The sequence below is a fragment of the Apostichopus japonicus genome, chromosome 20 (genome assembly GCF_037975245.1).
Source record: "Apostichopus japonicus isolate 1M-3 chromosome 20, ASM3797524v1, whole genome shotgun sequence".
In the NCBI taxonomy this organism is placed as follows: domain Eukaryota; kingdom Metazoa; phylum Echinodermata; class Holothuroidea; order Aspidochirotida; family Stichopodidae; genus Apostichopus; species Apostichopus japonicus.
In genome coordinates this window covers 10817501-10835248 of record NC_092580.1, presented here as the reverse complement: position 1 = coordinate 10835248, position 17748 = coordinate 10817501, and the positions used below count along the sequence as shown (strand labels likewise).

The 17748-nt window shown below is 37.6% G+C and overlaps 1 protein-coding gene across 2 annotated transcripts in view; it reads left to right on the top strand.

Moving 5' to 3' along the window:
* Nucleotides 1-55: 55 nt before the first annotated feature.
* LOC139961476 (E3 ubiquitin-protein ligase MARCHF1-like) overlaps nucleotides 56-17748 on the top strand; it is a 20524-nt gene continuing 2831 nt past the window's right edge. The window contains exons 1-4 of one of the 2 annotated variants that reach the window (XM_071960667.1): nucleotides 56-921; nucleotides 11439-11529; nucleotides 16834-17029; nucleotides 17448-17605. In XM_071960667.1, the coding sequence (XP_071816768.1) occupies nucleotides 11458-11529; nucleotides 16834-17029; nucleotides 17448-17605 (426 nt within the window). In that variant the 5' untranslated portion in view covers nucleotides 56-921; nucleotides 11439-11457. Of the gene's footprint in view, nucleotides 922-11125; nucleotides 11182-11438; nucleotides 11530-16833; nucleotides 17030-17447; nucleotides 17606-17748 lie in introns of those variants that run through there. The other variant, XM_071960666.1, reaches the window with a different exon arrangement.

Here is a 17748-nt window from a genome sequence, read left to right as displayed (position 1 = left end):
CCTGAATTGGCTCGCCTACCGACAACAAAAGAGGATGTATTTGTCACAGAATGTCTTTAAATTTAGGGGTCATTGTATGGGATTTGTTGTTTTGAGTTTGTATAATTCTTTTATTCCATTATATCAGGGTTGTCCAACCTACGGCCCGCGGGCCACAGTGCGGCCGGCCGCAAGGTCCCGTCCGGCCCGCCAACCTCATTAATTTACAAATGTACTTTTACCCAGGAATTCCTTTTTGGATAAATTTCAGAGATCATTATATCTCAATATGAAGATTGTTTTGATACAGATCAGAAGGCTTGTGAAGTGTCATTTCCTGCAATCTGGGGGTCTTTTGGGCGATTTTCTTTTCTTGCAGGCCACGCGCCAACCTACGGTGGCGCTCCGCTTGTATAGTAACTTCATTTCCCATACAGACCCCTAGCGGGGCCACTGAAATTTGCCGCTCTGGCACGAAACCCTGGATATGCCACAGGAGCTTGTAGGCTCATGCGGCCCCTCCTTAATCATAATCATTCGAGGTGGCCCTCCTCATCAAAAGGTTGGACAACCCTGCATTATATGGTCACTATTTGTTCAGCGGTTAAGTTTTTATACCCAATTATCCTCTTAAGGGTTCGTCCATTGTGTTTGTGGGAGGAGGGAATTTTAATTTTGTGTGGTCTTTTTCTCTCAAATCTTAGTGGATGAATGGTACTAGGATCTAGGATGCAGTGGTTTGGCTTGTATTAGGAATGTAGTGAAGGATTGACGGAATGGAATGGAATGAAAGGAATGAAGGAATGAAGTATCCAAATTCAGGCTATAGTTGCTCTTCATCTCTCTGAGAGAGAGAGGATTGTTTGTAGGTGTACTCGAAGGTTACATTAACCAAAGGACCTAACGGTAGAAAACCGGGTGTTATACGAAGAGTTCGAGCCTGTAAGTAAAAATTTCTAATCCATTCGATTCAATTAAGCCCTTTACTAGTGTCCTTTAGGGAAAGAAGCGGTGTAGACGACAATATTATAAATGGATTAATGAAAAGTTTAACGAAAAGATGAGTAGACTTAATGAAAGGAAAGTGATTAATATTGAAGATCCAACCAGCCTGAGGGTACAGTTTATTTACATATATGTTACAATAATCGAAATCGTTTGTGTTGAGGATCAATTGTTAATGTTTGATGTATATTAATGAACAAAAATTAGAAGAGTTTTCTCATATATATCCTTTTCAGGACTTTTATTTGATGTTTTTGTAACATCCAGAGTCAAGATAGGCGTGGCCTTTATGTGTCGGCTTGTGGCCAATTATCGGTGTGGAACATACTAATGTGTACTCAACCACTACCTCTGTGCATATTGTAAATAGACAAAACTTAAGAAGAACAACACATTACCAAAAGTTGAGAAATTCCGGCTTGTTGTATTTCCAGCATTTATGCTCTATCTCATCGTAACCGATCTAACTAAGGATCCGGGAAGTACCACAGGGTAACATACCGGTGCCTTGTGACAACATTGTCTATCGGCAGTTGAGGTCAATACTGTTTAGATGGCGACCGGACAACTCCCCCCTGGACAATTACCCCCCGGACAATTACCCCCCAGACAACTCCCCCCTGGACAATTACCCCCCGGACAATTCCCACCCAGACAATTCCCACCCCAGACAATTCCCCCCCCCGGACAATTCCCATCCCGGACGACTTCCCCCCGGACAATTACCCCCCGGTCAATAACCCTCCCGGACAATTTCCCCCCGGACTATTCCCCCCCCCCCGGACAATTTCCCCCGGACAATTGCTATGGCGCGAGAAAGCGGAATATATACGTACAAATATATATATGCTGTACTTGCGAAATACATACATGGTTAACTTCAAAAATACATTTTAGACATATTTGTTTACACATATATATTCCCTGAAAATTATATTTATTCCCTTAAAGTATATATTTATATATTCTCCAGGCGTACAGAAAGTATTTTCGTAATAACAAATATGTATTCTGTGCAAAAATATATATTCTCTTATAGTAAATATTCTGTCAAAAATATATATTTTCTAACACAAAAAATATTTTTTCTCTGCCAAGAATATATTTATTCTCTAAGAGAAAAAAAAGGTATTCTCTAAAGAAATATATATATCCTTTTCAAAAAGTATGTCAATTCTCTGACCGAAAAATATTTTTCTCTAGCAAAATATATAAATTCTGTGACAGAAAATATATATAATCTATAGAAAAAGTTTTTGTCTGTACAAAAATAAATGTTTATTCTTTGTAGGAAATAATATATATTCTCTAATAACAAAGTTCTATTCTGTGGAAAAAAAATATATTCAGTAAGAAAAATATATATGCTAAACAAAGTACGGTGCTCTGTAAGTGCCAACTGAGATGTTTTGTTGTTCAGTAACTTCAGTGACCAGCTTATTCATCATATTGCTGTTTTCTTCACATCCACTTTCTTTCCGTTGATGTATAGAGTCCTTGCAGAAGTGCAACAAATTATTGAAAGACTGTGGTTAGAGAAGAGCAAATAGTGGAATATATGCTAAGTCTTAGCCTAGCGTAAGTAATAAGTATGCTGTTTAGAGTAGTCTAACGTTAACATCACACTACCAACTATCCTACTATAACGCGCTATATATCTGGACGCCATGATTGCAGTACTGCTGCTATACGTATATGTTATCTATGTTATACCAGGGAGCTGCTACTCTAACAGCTCCCTGGTTATGTGATATGTTAATGGGACTGTTAAGCCGGCTAGATACAGTAGGCTATGCTGTCGATCGTATCGTCGTAATATCATATGCAATGTGATGTCGCAAAACCACTAACTTTGAACTGCATTTCGGTTCTGAGCAAGAAAGTGCATTGTACTTGCACACTTATTGCCAATATAATGAATAAGCTGTTCACTGAAGTTACTGAAACACCAACATCTCAGTTGGCACTTACAGAGCTCCGTACTTTATTCAGCATATATATATTTCTTACAGAATATATTTTTTGCACAGAATAGAAAGGCCTACCTGACATGTCAATAAAACATTGTATCCTAATTCACAAGTCAGTAATATGAGGCATAGCTTCGGCTTTTGTCCACAAACTTTCAGTTCTGTTACCAAATTGTTGACCCTTATTATGGCCAGCAAGAAAAGACGAAACTTTGAATTCATCGGGGGTGTTGAAGAAATTGGGAGGGTGGCTGATCATTGTAGTACTTTGCTGCTAAATGATCAGAACAACCCAGATGGCTTGAAGAAATAAAGGAGGAAATTCAAAAAGAGTGGGCTCAACTCAAGTCTCAAGTCAGTGGCAAAAATATTCCATTTGGTCCCCTATCCCATCTTGTAATCCAGGAAGGCTACAACTATCCTCTGTTGTCTGAATTATTTATTAAGTAATGGTACACCTTTTGCACGCAAAGTAAGGCTTCCAAGCGGCAGGTTTAAGCAAATGCAAGTATGTTGGAGTTTACAGTTTTTGAGTTTTAGATTCTACGGATGCCCATAAGCTCATTTCCAATGCCAATTGCCCCCTATTCGTACGAGGCGTTACGCACATGTTATCTGATAGGCTGGTCGGTGGGAGATACTGTAGCTTATACACAAGGTTTCCACAAATTGGCGTCTGGCGACTCAAAATGACCTTTAATCTCAATAAAATATTGTACTGAACGTGTAACAACTACATACTAAATATGAGATTCGTTCAACATTCCCTTCTTGAGATATCGTGTTTACAAGGTTTACACTATTTGACCCCTGGTGAACCCAAATGACCTTTGACCTCCACATTAAACTAGAGGCTTTTGCTCCTAAATATGGTCCCCTACTCACGAACTTAAATATGATATTGGTTTAAGCTTACATCCTTGAGATATCGTCTTTACAAGGTTTTTACTATTTCGCCCCTGGTGACTCAAAATGATCTTTGACCTACCCACAAAACAAAAGGGTTCTTCTACCCAATGTGTTACTCATATACACCAATATTAGATTGGTCAAAGCTTCACTTCCTGAGATATCGTATTTACAAGCGAGGCGTTACACCCCCCCCCCCCCCCCAACACACACGCATACACACTCTCCGCCCGCATGAATGCATAGGTTACGATTGTCATCGAAACTGAAACTGAAATCTCTTGTTGCACACCCTCATTTTTACTGGAATAATAGCCTTAACCCCGCCTTCATCGGCTGTCAATCAATCGTCGAAATTTCCGAGGAAGGGGATTGTTCGGGGGGAAATTGTCCGGGGAGAAATTGTCCGGGGGAAAATTGTCCGGGGGGCAATTGTCATGGGTGGGAATTGTCCGGAGTGGGAATTGTCCGGGGGCACTTGTCAGGGTTGGCAATTGTCCGGGTGGGAATTGTCCGGGGGGCAATTGTCAGGGTTGGGAATTGTCCGGGGGGCAATTGTCCGAGAGGGAATCGTCCGGGGTGTAATCGTCCGGGGGGAAATCGTCCAGGGGGAATTGTCCGGGAACCGTTTAGATTATTATTGTCAATTTACAACCGTCTCCCACCGTCACCGTTCCCCCTAACCCAAAGACAACCCCGAACAACCCAGTAACAATGATAACTCTAGGCAAACTTATTTGTGGTATATTGCATACCTTAAAATAAAAAATAAAATAAAATAAATCATATCAGCACAGATTGTGCTTCTAAACCACTTTTCATTTTGAGAAAAGACCCTTTAAAGGCATTGAAGACTCGCCCCAAACCGCGTGCCCGTGCCGCGCTCTGAAAAAGTTAACTTTCCGTTGCTTGCAAGTGAAGTTTTTTCTTGTCGCTACAAAATGCAGACAGTAATAAAACGTGATACCTTGTTTGGTTTGATCTAGACCTGAGATGTCCATCGTTGTTATGTACACTGTGCTGTGGGTATTGACCGTAGCTGCATGTATTGACTGTACACTAGTGTCTAAGTACCGACGGTAGCAAGGTGTGTGTGTATTTTCTGGGATCGATGGTGGTGTCTAACACTTCTGGTACACCTCATTCAAAAATAGGTCAGATTACCGGCATGAGACGTTTTTTTTTTCTGTGCGCGAGTCTTCACACCCTTTAAATATCTCACGCTCTTCAATTAATGTGACTGGATTCCTAAGTCTAACGCAGAGACAATGAGCTCAGTTCGTCAAATTTAACACCTATAGAAATCATTAGGAAAACAGGAGTTTAATGCTCCCAAATAACATGCATTATAAATTTGTCAATGGCAGAAATTGTTGAAATGTCATCTAAGTGTAGCCTGTTGTTCATAGTATTGTGTTAGAGAAACATGTTTTGGTTGAATTATTAACATTTATAAATGATAAATTTAAATTAACATTTAGGGACTGCACTGAGGATCGGACGTCATTATCAACTTAGCCTTAAAGGATCATTGCAGAGATTTGGCGACATATTTGGAAATATTACCAACACTCAAAAATAGAAGTGTTTGCTGAGGTTGATCATGAGTAACATACAAACACACGCACACACGCGCGCACACACCCATACACACTCAACCACCTGCATGACTACATAGGTTACGATTATCATGGACACCAAAAATGGTCGAACAGGCTGATCAACCAATCAACATCACCCTCTCATGAATATTCATTGCCACATCTTCCCAAGCCTACCTCCTCCCTTCAATCACCCACATTCGCTTCGCAATTATCCGTAAGAATGTTCTTGTTTGGAGAAAGATACATGGTTAAAATTGTTCTTGGAAATGAATTTTATTTCGAATTGACGCTGACATGTATGCCGGACTGTCCCAATAGCAGCTTATTATCATCCTTGTAAATATGTAAATAAGTGCAGGGTAGCCTACATAATGAGATGCATTCCCTGCTGATTATTCATTACCACATTGTACCTGTCTATAGATATTCTTTACTGCATACTTTTCAGCATCCAATTATCTACACCCTCATAAGGAAATATCCATAGTGACTCTTCTTTGTTTGTGAAGGGCATAATTATGCGAAAGAATTGTGTCATTTTGTTCATGAAACAGCAGTTTCTGTCGGATATATCCATGAAAAAAACTGTGATGACTGGGTGTCACACCTCTTGGATCTATTGCATAATGTATTAAATAAATATGTGCTAATAGCTATATATGCCTTTGTGCTAAAGTACAAGTGAACAAATAACCGAGTAGGGGATATGAGATAGGAGGAGGGGAGGGGTTGGGGGGTCGGGAGGAATTTGAGAGAACATGAAAATTGCATTATTTATAGTTAACTGTTCCATGCTGTTTTTAAAATATTTTTAAAATTATTTAACATACCCAGATATACAGCTTAGCCAGATATATAAGCTTAGTATTAGGTTTTTGTGAAGGCGGGTTCTTTGTTTTGAAAGAATTCACTAGCTGTTGCAAGGTTTCATAAAAGAGAGCTTAGAATATACTTCTAACTGCTGAAATATTGAGAGAGCAAAAAAGGAAAAAAAAACAAAACAAACACATGCTTAACAAACTGCGTTATATACTTTCACATTTTAATAGAAAAGTGGATTACACTTTACTCCCAAACGCTTCAAGGTTGTACTTTGCACCATATTTACAAGGTATAATTACTATTCAAACATAGGGACAGTTGTCTATAGACTTCTAACCAGTCCAATAGCTGAAACAGCGTTTGAGTAAAGAATTCGTCTGTTAGTATTTTATCCACAGTTACATCTGTTGACAGGTCTTACAATTGTAAGGCTGTTTATAGCACACTTTAAGTTTATACTAATTACGGCTGTCTCTAATGTCACAATACGAACTGAACTAGCCATGTACATAGGGTGGTGTAAGAGGAAGGGAGACTGGGCAAAGATAGGATTAAAGACATCAAGGAAATAGTCTCTTCCGCTCTGATAGCGAGGGCTCCGGAGAAAAATTAAACCATCTCAGACAATTCGGAGCGCATTCGAGCACAATATACATGACAGAAAGAGGATTTACGTTCTTTGAAATCTATCTCAGGACCTCTTTACGGAGGAGGTTCCAGGGGAACGAAGTACCGAAAGCTATAACTGTTTCAGGTAATTCTTAATCTTTCGTAGCAATTTTTTACATTTACTTCTAATAGGCCTATATGTGTGTTAGTGTGTGCCCTTTCTTGGCTGTGGGGAGGGGGAGAGGGTATAATGATCGACTCGAGGTCATTAAATTACCAAAAAGATCATACAAGTTCATCACAAGAACTTCATAACACAAACCAGTGATAATGGTATGGTGGGCTTCTTCTTTGACACTGCAAATATTTTCTTTCTTCAAACTCAACTTTCGCGACTGATGTATTTATATGTATGTAATATACACTAAAAGTATATTCAAATGACATATTAACAAGTATTACAATACGTTTGTAGTTTTGTTCAGTCGTTGGTTTATACAGTTCAATATCGGGCGGACTATTCGTGATTGACACAGTTCAAATACTCAAAATTCAAACATCGTCTACAAAACCGACAGGCATGACATCGAATACGACCTTAAGTTAACTACAAGCGAAAGCTCAGTCGTTTTTGTTTGAGTGTATAGAAGAAATCAATAGACCGGAACAAAAAGGTACAAGGGCAGCCCTTGTACCTTTTTGTTCCGGTCTATTGATTTCCCTTGAAAGGCTGCAAGGTTCACCTGACTATACTCAAAATTTTCTTACAGCGGTCAAATATCTGGATATTCAAAATGACAAATTCATGTATGGCACCCAACTTTTTTTTTAACTGAGGGATTCTGCAGTCTGAAGTAATTGAACTTATATTATTTATTTTAATTAAATATTCATCTGTCTCCGGTTCAAAAGGAAATATTTATGTTGATTCATAATTTTTATGCTTATGATTGGTGTTATTATTCTGTAGTTTTTATCGACTGCTGCACAATCAGTGATGATTACATATATTTAATTATATTTAATTTTTGTTTGGAAAATTGGTATGAGCGACTTGAGAGTAGCTGGCCGCCCATTCCATGAGGTTCGCCCCTATCGAAAGTATATAGGTACCCAATAAACATTAGTGGTGTACGGTACATGCAATATATATATATATATCTATATATATATATATCTATATCTATATATATATATATCTATATATATATATATATATGTATATATATATATATATATGTATATATATATATATATATATATATATATATATATATATATATATATATATATATATATATATATATATATATATATATATATATATATATATATATATATATATATATATATATATATATAGTAGGTGTTTTCTTGGTAGACACGTAAACGCCAAATGCATGTTGACGACAACACAGATGAAAAGGGTATTGAACAAACATGACCTATTAAAAGAATCAGTTGTACGTGCTGCACTGACATGAATTCGAATCCCATTTGAAGTGTATGTCGTCTAAGGGTAAACTTAAAGGTACCTGTTACTATAGCGATATGAATTGCTGTCTCCGAGTATTACAATGTATTTGTGATAGCCGGTACCGTGTGAAAGGGTCAGAGTTTTGCGTTTTCTTCGATGAAAGCAAAAATGCGTCAACATTAATCAAATTCCGTTAATAAAAAGAAATATATAAAAAAAAAACGAGACACAACGTACATTTAACTCCATGTCACTCAATTCGAGTAATAAAGAGAAGAGAAGACAAGACAAGATCAGACAATGACAACAGATAATTAGGTCAAGCCCATACGAGACCATGCAGACCAGGAACCAGGGACCAGACAAGATTAGTAAGACAAGACCCTACAATGCATAGACAGTAAGACAAGGTGCCTACGAGACCAGACCAGACAAGATCAGGCAAGATAAATATGACAAGACACGACAGGACAAGACTAGACAAGACCAGACCAGACCAGATAATATCAGGTAAGTCCAGACCGTAGACCAGAGCAGACAGGAACTGGCCAGACAAAATAAATAAGACACGGCATTACAATGCACAGCAAGGCAACATAGGACAAGACAAGAACAGACCAGGCAAAACCTTGCAAGGTGAATAGACAGGACACGTCAAGACAAGATAAGACAATACCAGGCCAGAACAGAACAGACCATGCAGATAAGACCAGGGAAGGTTGAAGACACGACGCTATACACAGCAAGGCAAGACAATACCAGACCAGGTATGACAAATATGAAAAGACCAACAGCAGACCAGACCAGACTAGACTAGACAAGCTAAATAAGACAGGATGCTAAATGCGCAAGACAAGAAAATAGACAACAAGACTCAAGGAATCATATGACTGAGAGAGACTTGTAATGACTCGACACGACTCGACATGACTCGTCAGATCTCGACATAACTCGGCACGACTCGGCACGACTCGACATATAGCTCCATGACAAAACACTGACTGAACTTTACAATGTAATGGGGGGGGGGGGGACTGGCAAATAATATCTCTGCAGACAATGATTGACTACTTCGTAACTGATATACATCGCAAATCTACTAATTTTATTGTTCTGTGCAAACAATTTATTGGGTATAAAGGATGATAGGCAACCACCAGACGTCCTTGAAACACAAGTCTGGTATGTAGTTTTTTCCCCATAATTGTTCAGTTCTTTGAGTAAATGGAATGTAAAACGGCAGTGTCAATGAACAAGATTTCTAGCCGACTATTCTACTTGCCGACAACTCCCTATAGCCTCACAAAAGAACTATATTAAAACTGTATCGAATCAACGAATTAGATCAATGAACCTTATATCAGCGCACCCAATCATTGCACTGTATAAAAGCAACAGTACATTGTTAATTCCTATATCTTATTTGTTAATCCTTCGTTTGTGGAGATGTTTTTTTGTTGTTGATGTTGTAAGAATATTTGTTTTGATCAGTGGATTAATAATTCATCTTTTGTAAAGAAAACCAAATGACTTAAATTCCGGCTCAATGATATGACGATATCATTAACTCTGTTCGCTGTTTCCATGTAAAATCATAAAAACAAATTCCAAAACGGCTAAACGGAAGTACCTATGACATAGAGTCTATAGTGTAGTCTCGTTCATACATTCCTGTGGTTGTTTTATAATTTATTTTTTATATATAATAATCTGCTTAGGTTACATACACTATTACTCTTCATATTTATATTGGTAGTGCATTGATTAGAAAAATGAAATGAATTGAAAACTTTGCGAGAACGCCGGTTATTTCGTTGTGTTATACATAATGCTGTTATGAAAAATCACCGAAGTTCTAGGAATCCTCAGTGGCGAAGGGCACGAACCACTCGAGTTTATTTTCAGCGCCGACTCATAAAATCTTCAGCTCCAGTTCGCTCTTAATATGGGTCAAATATATATGCCAAGTGATCAGAAAACAATGAATTGTATAGTTTATAGTAGAATAAGTACATTGAAGAGATTACACTACCCGATAAAAGAGAGCTCCCTGTGCGTATCGCTGTATACAAGATTATCATTAAATAAAAAATAAAATTGTAAAAAAAAATTAAAAAGTAGAAAAAAGGGGGGGGGGCGAGAAAATGATCTGTAAGTGATGAAAATAACTGTCAAAACTAACTAACAACAACAACAACAAACTGATGTTACTGAGTCTATAACTTAACAAACAGCAGCAACATCTATTGTATGGCTACAAATGGTATATTATATAAATATATATATATATCTACATATATATATATATATCTATATATCTATCTATCCATATATATATATATATATATATATATATATATATATATATATATATATATATAAATTCTCAAATGTACACAGATTCAAAACAACCCCGGCTTTGTCGCTATGTCTCCCCCATAACATATCGTCTATTTGCTCTGCCCTTAAAATCAAGTTACGAACGTGACGTCACGTTTTTGTTTTAGTTGCGTTTTGTTTGTCGTTCAAGTGAATTGCAAAGCCGTTCATTTCATACTCACAATATGCTGTAAGAATTTCGATTTTTGCCGCCAATGATAGGTTACCGCATCCCAGCGGCCTTATTATACGGCTCTGTCCTAATGTACGTTTTACGTCCCCTTTCGGAAGAGTGGTCTATTCCATTACGTTTGTGGGTTGTAAAAGTTTGCACCCTCAGTCTTTGTTCGTAGTGCATGTCTCTTGGTTTTGATAACGGTAGACCGTTCACGTGAATGACACGACCAATTTATACTGTTATTACTGGGTATGATATTTCTTTGTCTTTAAACGGGAAACATTTGTAGACAGTTTGCCAAAGGACAAGGCCAATTACACAGTTGAAATACTGTGGCGATAATAGCGCTGCATGGAGAGTGTTTTATTTTATGTTGCTTACGATTTAGGTTTTGTTTGTCATATATATATATATATTTTTTACTCCTCGTGAATTTCGAAGAGAAGAGTTGCGTAAATAACGACTGAAATTTCATTTTTATATATACCGGACATTTCTTTGACAAGACACAGAAAGGAAGAAGACATGGAGACAACATCGCAAGAAGAACGAGATTCCTGGTCAACGAAACTGGCGAAGAAACGATTCATTAAATATGTAAGTATATCTGTATTAGGGAAAAAGTATTATATAACCCACATATTAGTCTAAGATGGTGTTAAACGATCTTAATGTTAATATACGTCATGTAATGCTTATGGGTAGATATCTGTATGTTCAATGGCGACGACAATGGGAGGAGGGTGGGGGTGTGGGAAAGCCCACATCAATCATGATGCTTAACTCCAGTTTCCTCAGAAAATTAACTCTATCTCTCTCTCCCTCTCACATGTATTTTGTGCTTTAAACTCGCTACCAGAAAACAAGGAATATCTGAAAACATGTGAGCTTTCGGAAGGCTGCGCCTCCTAGACCCCCCACCTCACCCCACCCCAACTAGGCCCCTTAGATACATTCCGGCAAAATGTAAATGTAATTCCTCTATGTGAAATGAAATTTTTGCGCTCCAAAATTCCTACAAAACCGAACAAGAAATATTTAATAGTGCTGCAGCTTCTGGAGGCTATCATGCGGTACTTCCTGCAATACTCAATAACAGTGTACAGTTGTAAATATCAAGCAAGTTGCCGCTTTTTGGTTTATTTGTCGAAACATTGCTCAGCCAGTCTAGTGCAATGAACTCATCGAAACCTCAATGCATTTTGCACTTTGGTTGGTTTATTTGTCGAAACATTGCTCAGCCAGTCACTACTGTCAGCCCCAACAAGCCAAATCGCGGGTCTTGAAATCGATCAATATCCCTCTTGAAAATATGGTAAATTTACGAACCTGGTAGTACGGCATTAATTTGTTATTTAACTCCAAACTTTTAAATTTCATGCCAAACTTATTTTTTTTTTCAATGGATATAAATTTGATTCACCGATGAAGCGTCGTGTGACGGTGGAAGGAGGTAGGACATGTTCCCTATAGATAGTCATCTAAATTTGGCCTGTTAATTGCACTTAAAACAAGTGTTTATGCCACACTTCCAAAACTTCCAAACTGTTCGCCTTCCCCCATGCACTTACCCCTGCACTCCCCGCCCCACTTTGGAAACACCATCGCGTTAATTCGTATCTCTGAAATTGGAAATAAAGGGACACACGGGTTGGTTAGGATGGTTGGGGGGGGGGGCTATATCGTTAAATCAGGTCCCATATAACATTGCTTATACTTCCAATTAAATTTTCGTTCCCACGTTTCTGTTATGTAACATTTTTAGCGGTGCAAAATGATCTCATGCGATTCAAATAAACCTGTACGGAGGCAGTCGTGCTCCATAACGTTTATTTTTCGCCAATTGAAAGTGGACACAAATTATTGAAATGCTTTATATCTTTTCTACGGAAACTAAGCTCCAATTGGAAGGTTGTGGTGGTTATCGGTTAAGGGTGGGTGGGTTGGCGCGGCGTGGGGGAGGGGAGGTGAGGGGTTGAGAGGGGGAGAGGGCGCCGTGCATGCACGTCTCCGCTGCCAGTGCTGTCAGTCCATACACTGCGTATAGCAGCCGGTTCGTAGAATTATACCAAGAATATAACTGACGTAGTGATATAAAACTGTAAACGTACCCTGGCCATATGAGGGTATATGTGTACCATTAATGCAATTTGACATCTTACATAATTTATACTTTGATACGGTTGGATGCATATAATCCAATCGTCTTGTATATATATATATATATATATATATATATATATATATATATATATATATATATATATATATATATATATATATATACACACCCATGCATGCATATATACCCATGCATGCCTCTTCCAAAATTAATCGCTCGAGTGAAATTGAAAACGGGAAGATGTATATATCATACGGTACATCTTCCCGTTTTCAATTTCACTCGAGCGATTAACTTTGGAAGTTGCATGCATGGCCATATGAGGGTATATGTGTACCATTAATGCAATTTGACATCTTACATAATTTATACTTTGATACGGTTGGATGCATATAATCCAATCGTCATGTATATATATATATATATATATATATATATATATATATATATATATATATATATATATATATATATATATACACCCATGCATGCATATATACCCATGCATGCCTCTTCCAAAATTAATCGCTCGAGTGAAATTGAAAACGGGAAGATGTATATATCATACGGTACATCTTCCCGTTTTCAATTTCACTCGAGCGATTAACTTTGGAAGTTGCATGCATGGGTATTAACCGTTAACTGTCTTTGTGTCTTTCTGACAACTCCCAAGTTGTTTTCATTTTTCTATTATTATATTTTTCTAGCCAAATGCAGTATGTTATCCTACAGCGCTTCTGAGCAGTTTCCAACTAGATAAAAGTGCTATACAAATCCATATTTATTATTATTAATATTATTACTATTATCAAGCTCGCAAGAGGCGTAATCACTATAGTTTATACGGCAGGGAGATACCTCTCCTATTATAAGAGGCAAAATAAAAAATAAAAAAATCTATGAAAATTGAGAACCTGGATCGAATATAGTCTGCTATAGTCAAGGACATGTTAAACGTGACATTGATACTGAACTTGTATCTTCGTATGTTGCTTTCAACTTGGATATCTTAAGGTGTACTATTCCTCCCGATGGGAAAAGGGATATCTGATGTTACGAAAGACCTTTCATTATGCCTACGGCGATAACACATACAGTTTAAAAAAAAAATGAAATAATATCATGATATTGAGAATAATATTACGTTGGCGATTTATTCAGTTGCTATACGGGTGTTTAAATCTGGGCACGTATCGTTGTAGGTTGATCAAGGAATTTTCTTTTACAATCCGTTCGAGACGTGTTCAAGGTTTTATACCGTCACAAAATGAGTATGGTAGGCTTACACCTAAGGTCCCCATAGATTTAGCAACAATAGTGCATAATAGTAGAGTGTGATTAAAGGCTTATTCGCAGCATGATCTTGGATAATATGCATTTCTTTGTATCTAGATAGATATATCAATATTTTTCCTTTTCGTGTCAAACTGTGTGAAACGTAATATAGCCTACATTCTAACAAATTACGGACGGACTCCGGTGAAAGATATACATGGACGTATAGGAACTATATATCGTGCGAGCTATGCATGTATTTGCTACGGGATATGCATGTATATAGGCCTATACGTAAGAAATAATACAGTGCGAGTAATGCATGTATACGAGATATGCATGCATGCACTTACGAAATTATGATATCCATACGATTAGTACAATTAAAGTTGAAGACATATCTTGAATATGGGGCTGTATATATGTGTATATATATATGTATGTATATATATATATGTATGTATATATATATATATATATATATATATATTTATATATATATTTATATATATATATATATATATATATATATATATATATATATATATATATATATATATATATATATATATATATATATATAGTAGTTCAAGATATTCTGAACAAGGTTTATCAAACCACAAGTCACTATGTACAGATCCCGGTTAATATAGGAACCATAGGAATAGGATAACAATAGAACCAAACTCACAGGATATATGCTTACGTTTACTTGTAATGTAGAAATACCGGCAGTTTACTCAATGTTCGTAATCCCCCCCCCCCCCAAAAAAAAGACGAACTAGGGGGAAAAACCGTAGTGAAACTAAAACGTTAAACACAATACAGGGCAAGATATGAGTCAGAACGATTGAATACACTAACAAAAAGAACCCCCTAAACCTTATAATAATGAAGACGGAATAAGCTATAGTTTCTAACAGTTTAAACAGGTCCGCAATCTGGGCATTGATATTGTATTCGCAGATGCTAAATAACTAAAACTGCGTTGCACGTGTTCAGACCGTTTCGAAAATGCAACTGTGTTCGTCACGTTTACTATGATATTTTATTATGATTCAAGAGGCGGTATAGGCTACAGCTTTTTACGGACGCTTTCATCATATTCATTTTGTATAACAGTAGCCTATCTAAGATACTGTAGAAATTCGGTAGTTCTACAGTAGCAGCGGCGTATACATTCACCATTTTTCAAGGGGAGGGATTTGAGGGGAGGGAGGGAGGGGAGGGGAGGGAGGATAGAGAGGGGAGGGAGGGAGGGGATGGGAGGGAGGATAGAGAGGGGAGGGAGGGTAAGAGAGGGGAGGGGAGGTGAGACGAAAGTGGATTTACTCTTAAATTCTGTTGAATGTATTTCAGAGCGGCCCGCTATAGTGGGAGGGGGGAGTCTAGGGGAAAATCCCTTGAAGCTTCATGCCACGCTTTTAGACATTTCTCGTTCTCGCATAGTGCCTTTAACGCGCGATATACACATGAGAGAGATAGAGGAAGGGGGGGGGGGGAGGGAGAAATGTTAACCTATTTCGTACGCCTAGTAAATATACTTTATGCTGTTGAGAATGGAGCCAAGTGATTCCGAAAGTTTCTTGAATTAAATCACATTGTTGGACTTTAGGCACTACCATATACAATCATCTGTATATGTTTTCCTAAAACTGATTTCCGTTATTATAAAATTAAGAAGGAAACCATTCATTACCGTCAACGATATTATGGTGTAACTGTGCCGGCCGGGGCTTTGTCGATGAACTTGAAAAGATTTATACGTTCGGGATAATGAACTATTTCCACGACACTTAACTGCACTAATCACCATTTAAATTGCGACAATTTAGGCTGCGTAACCTTCCTTTTCATTTGTTGACCAATTCCACTAAATATATTTGCTTTAACTTAAACAAACAAACTTCGGCCTTTCCCCCAATTATGCCCTATTCACCAAATATAAATAATTGCATTTTTGGTTCATTTCGGCCAGGTGACCCTCTGCTTTGGAATTTTATGTGCAAACACTCTTTTCTTTATAAGTTTAAGGCGTTTTAGCATAACGTTTGATGAATTCCAACTGTATAGACCCAATGGTTGACGGACAATATACAAGTAATGCCAGCTTCGTAAAAACCAAAAAAACAAACAAAACAAACAATTCTGTTATTTTCTACGCAATACACTAAAGTCTTGTAAAGATGTTAGGTTCGATTATATTATAATCTAGATGACGTCAGACGGGAATTGAACGTAAGGCAGAGTGTTTCAATTATTTTCCGCAGCCGACTGGAGGGTGGGGCGGGGGTGGGAGAGGACTAAGAGGGAAGCATGATTCTTACGCTCCCCCTCTCCTCGTCACATGCAAAAGTAACATTCAACATTTTCGACCATAAATTTTATTCTGATGAAAACAGAGTTCTGGAAACAGTTCTGGAAACAGAACAGTCTGCTCCTTGAACGTGACTCAGTTATTTCGTGTAGTTTATGATATCTTACTTTTATCCCTTTTCTGACAGCTGACGTCACTGTTGCAAATCAAATCATCTACCGACAAACAAAATGCCGAGAGCAACGCAACATCAGCAACGTCTGTGACGTTACAGGAAGTTAGGGAATTTCCCTTGAATAATCGACAAACCGCGGTAGACACCGTTGTGATAAGCATTGAAGATCCAGCATGCAGGATTTGTCAAGAAACGAGAAATAGAAAAGGTAAAAAAATTGACCACTAAAAAAAAAAGACAGCAAAAACATGAAGAAAAGGAAGTAAAAAAAAACCCAAAATCATTCTTTCTGTCTTGTTCATGTACATTAGTTTTCGAAGTGATAGAGTCATCAATTTAAAGTTTTGGAAAAATAAACTTTCGAAAGATATTCTCTTTTCTCATGTTACAAAATCAAGATAATATTTAATTTTCATTTAGTTGTTTCTTCACAATTTTAAAATCAGAGGAGTTAAATAAGTGGCAAAATATATAAATTACCATTGCCTAACACGGTCCATGTTCTCTGCCAACCGTCAGCCTATACCGTATCCGGCTACCGTAAACATCGCGATGGATACCGTATCCGGCTACGGTAAACATCGCGGTATTATTATTATGTCGCGTGGTTTTCTCTCTGTTTACAGGGAAGAATCGTCTGGTAGCGCCCTGTGGGTGTAAAGGCTCGACCAAGTACGTCCATAGGAAATGCTTACAGAAATGGTGTGCAACGAAGAAAACGGCTGAATGTGAAATTTGCCACCATCCATACAATCCGCAGTTTCTAAAAGCTCCCGGTTTATCGGTAAATTACCATTTTTTTCTTTACGGTTTGACAAATCATGAGATAGAACATACGAGTATCACGGTGACTATGATAATTTACCGTTACTATTGTCACGATGACGTCATGGATTTGGCTCAGTGTATCTACATAGCACAAGTTTT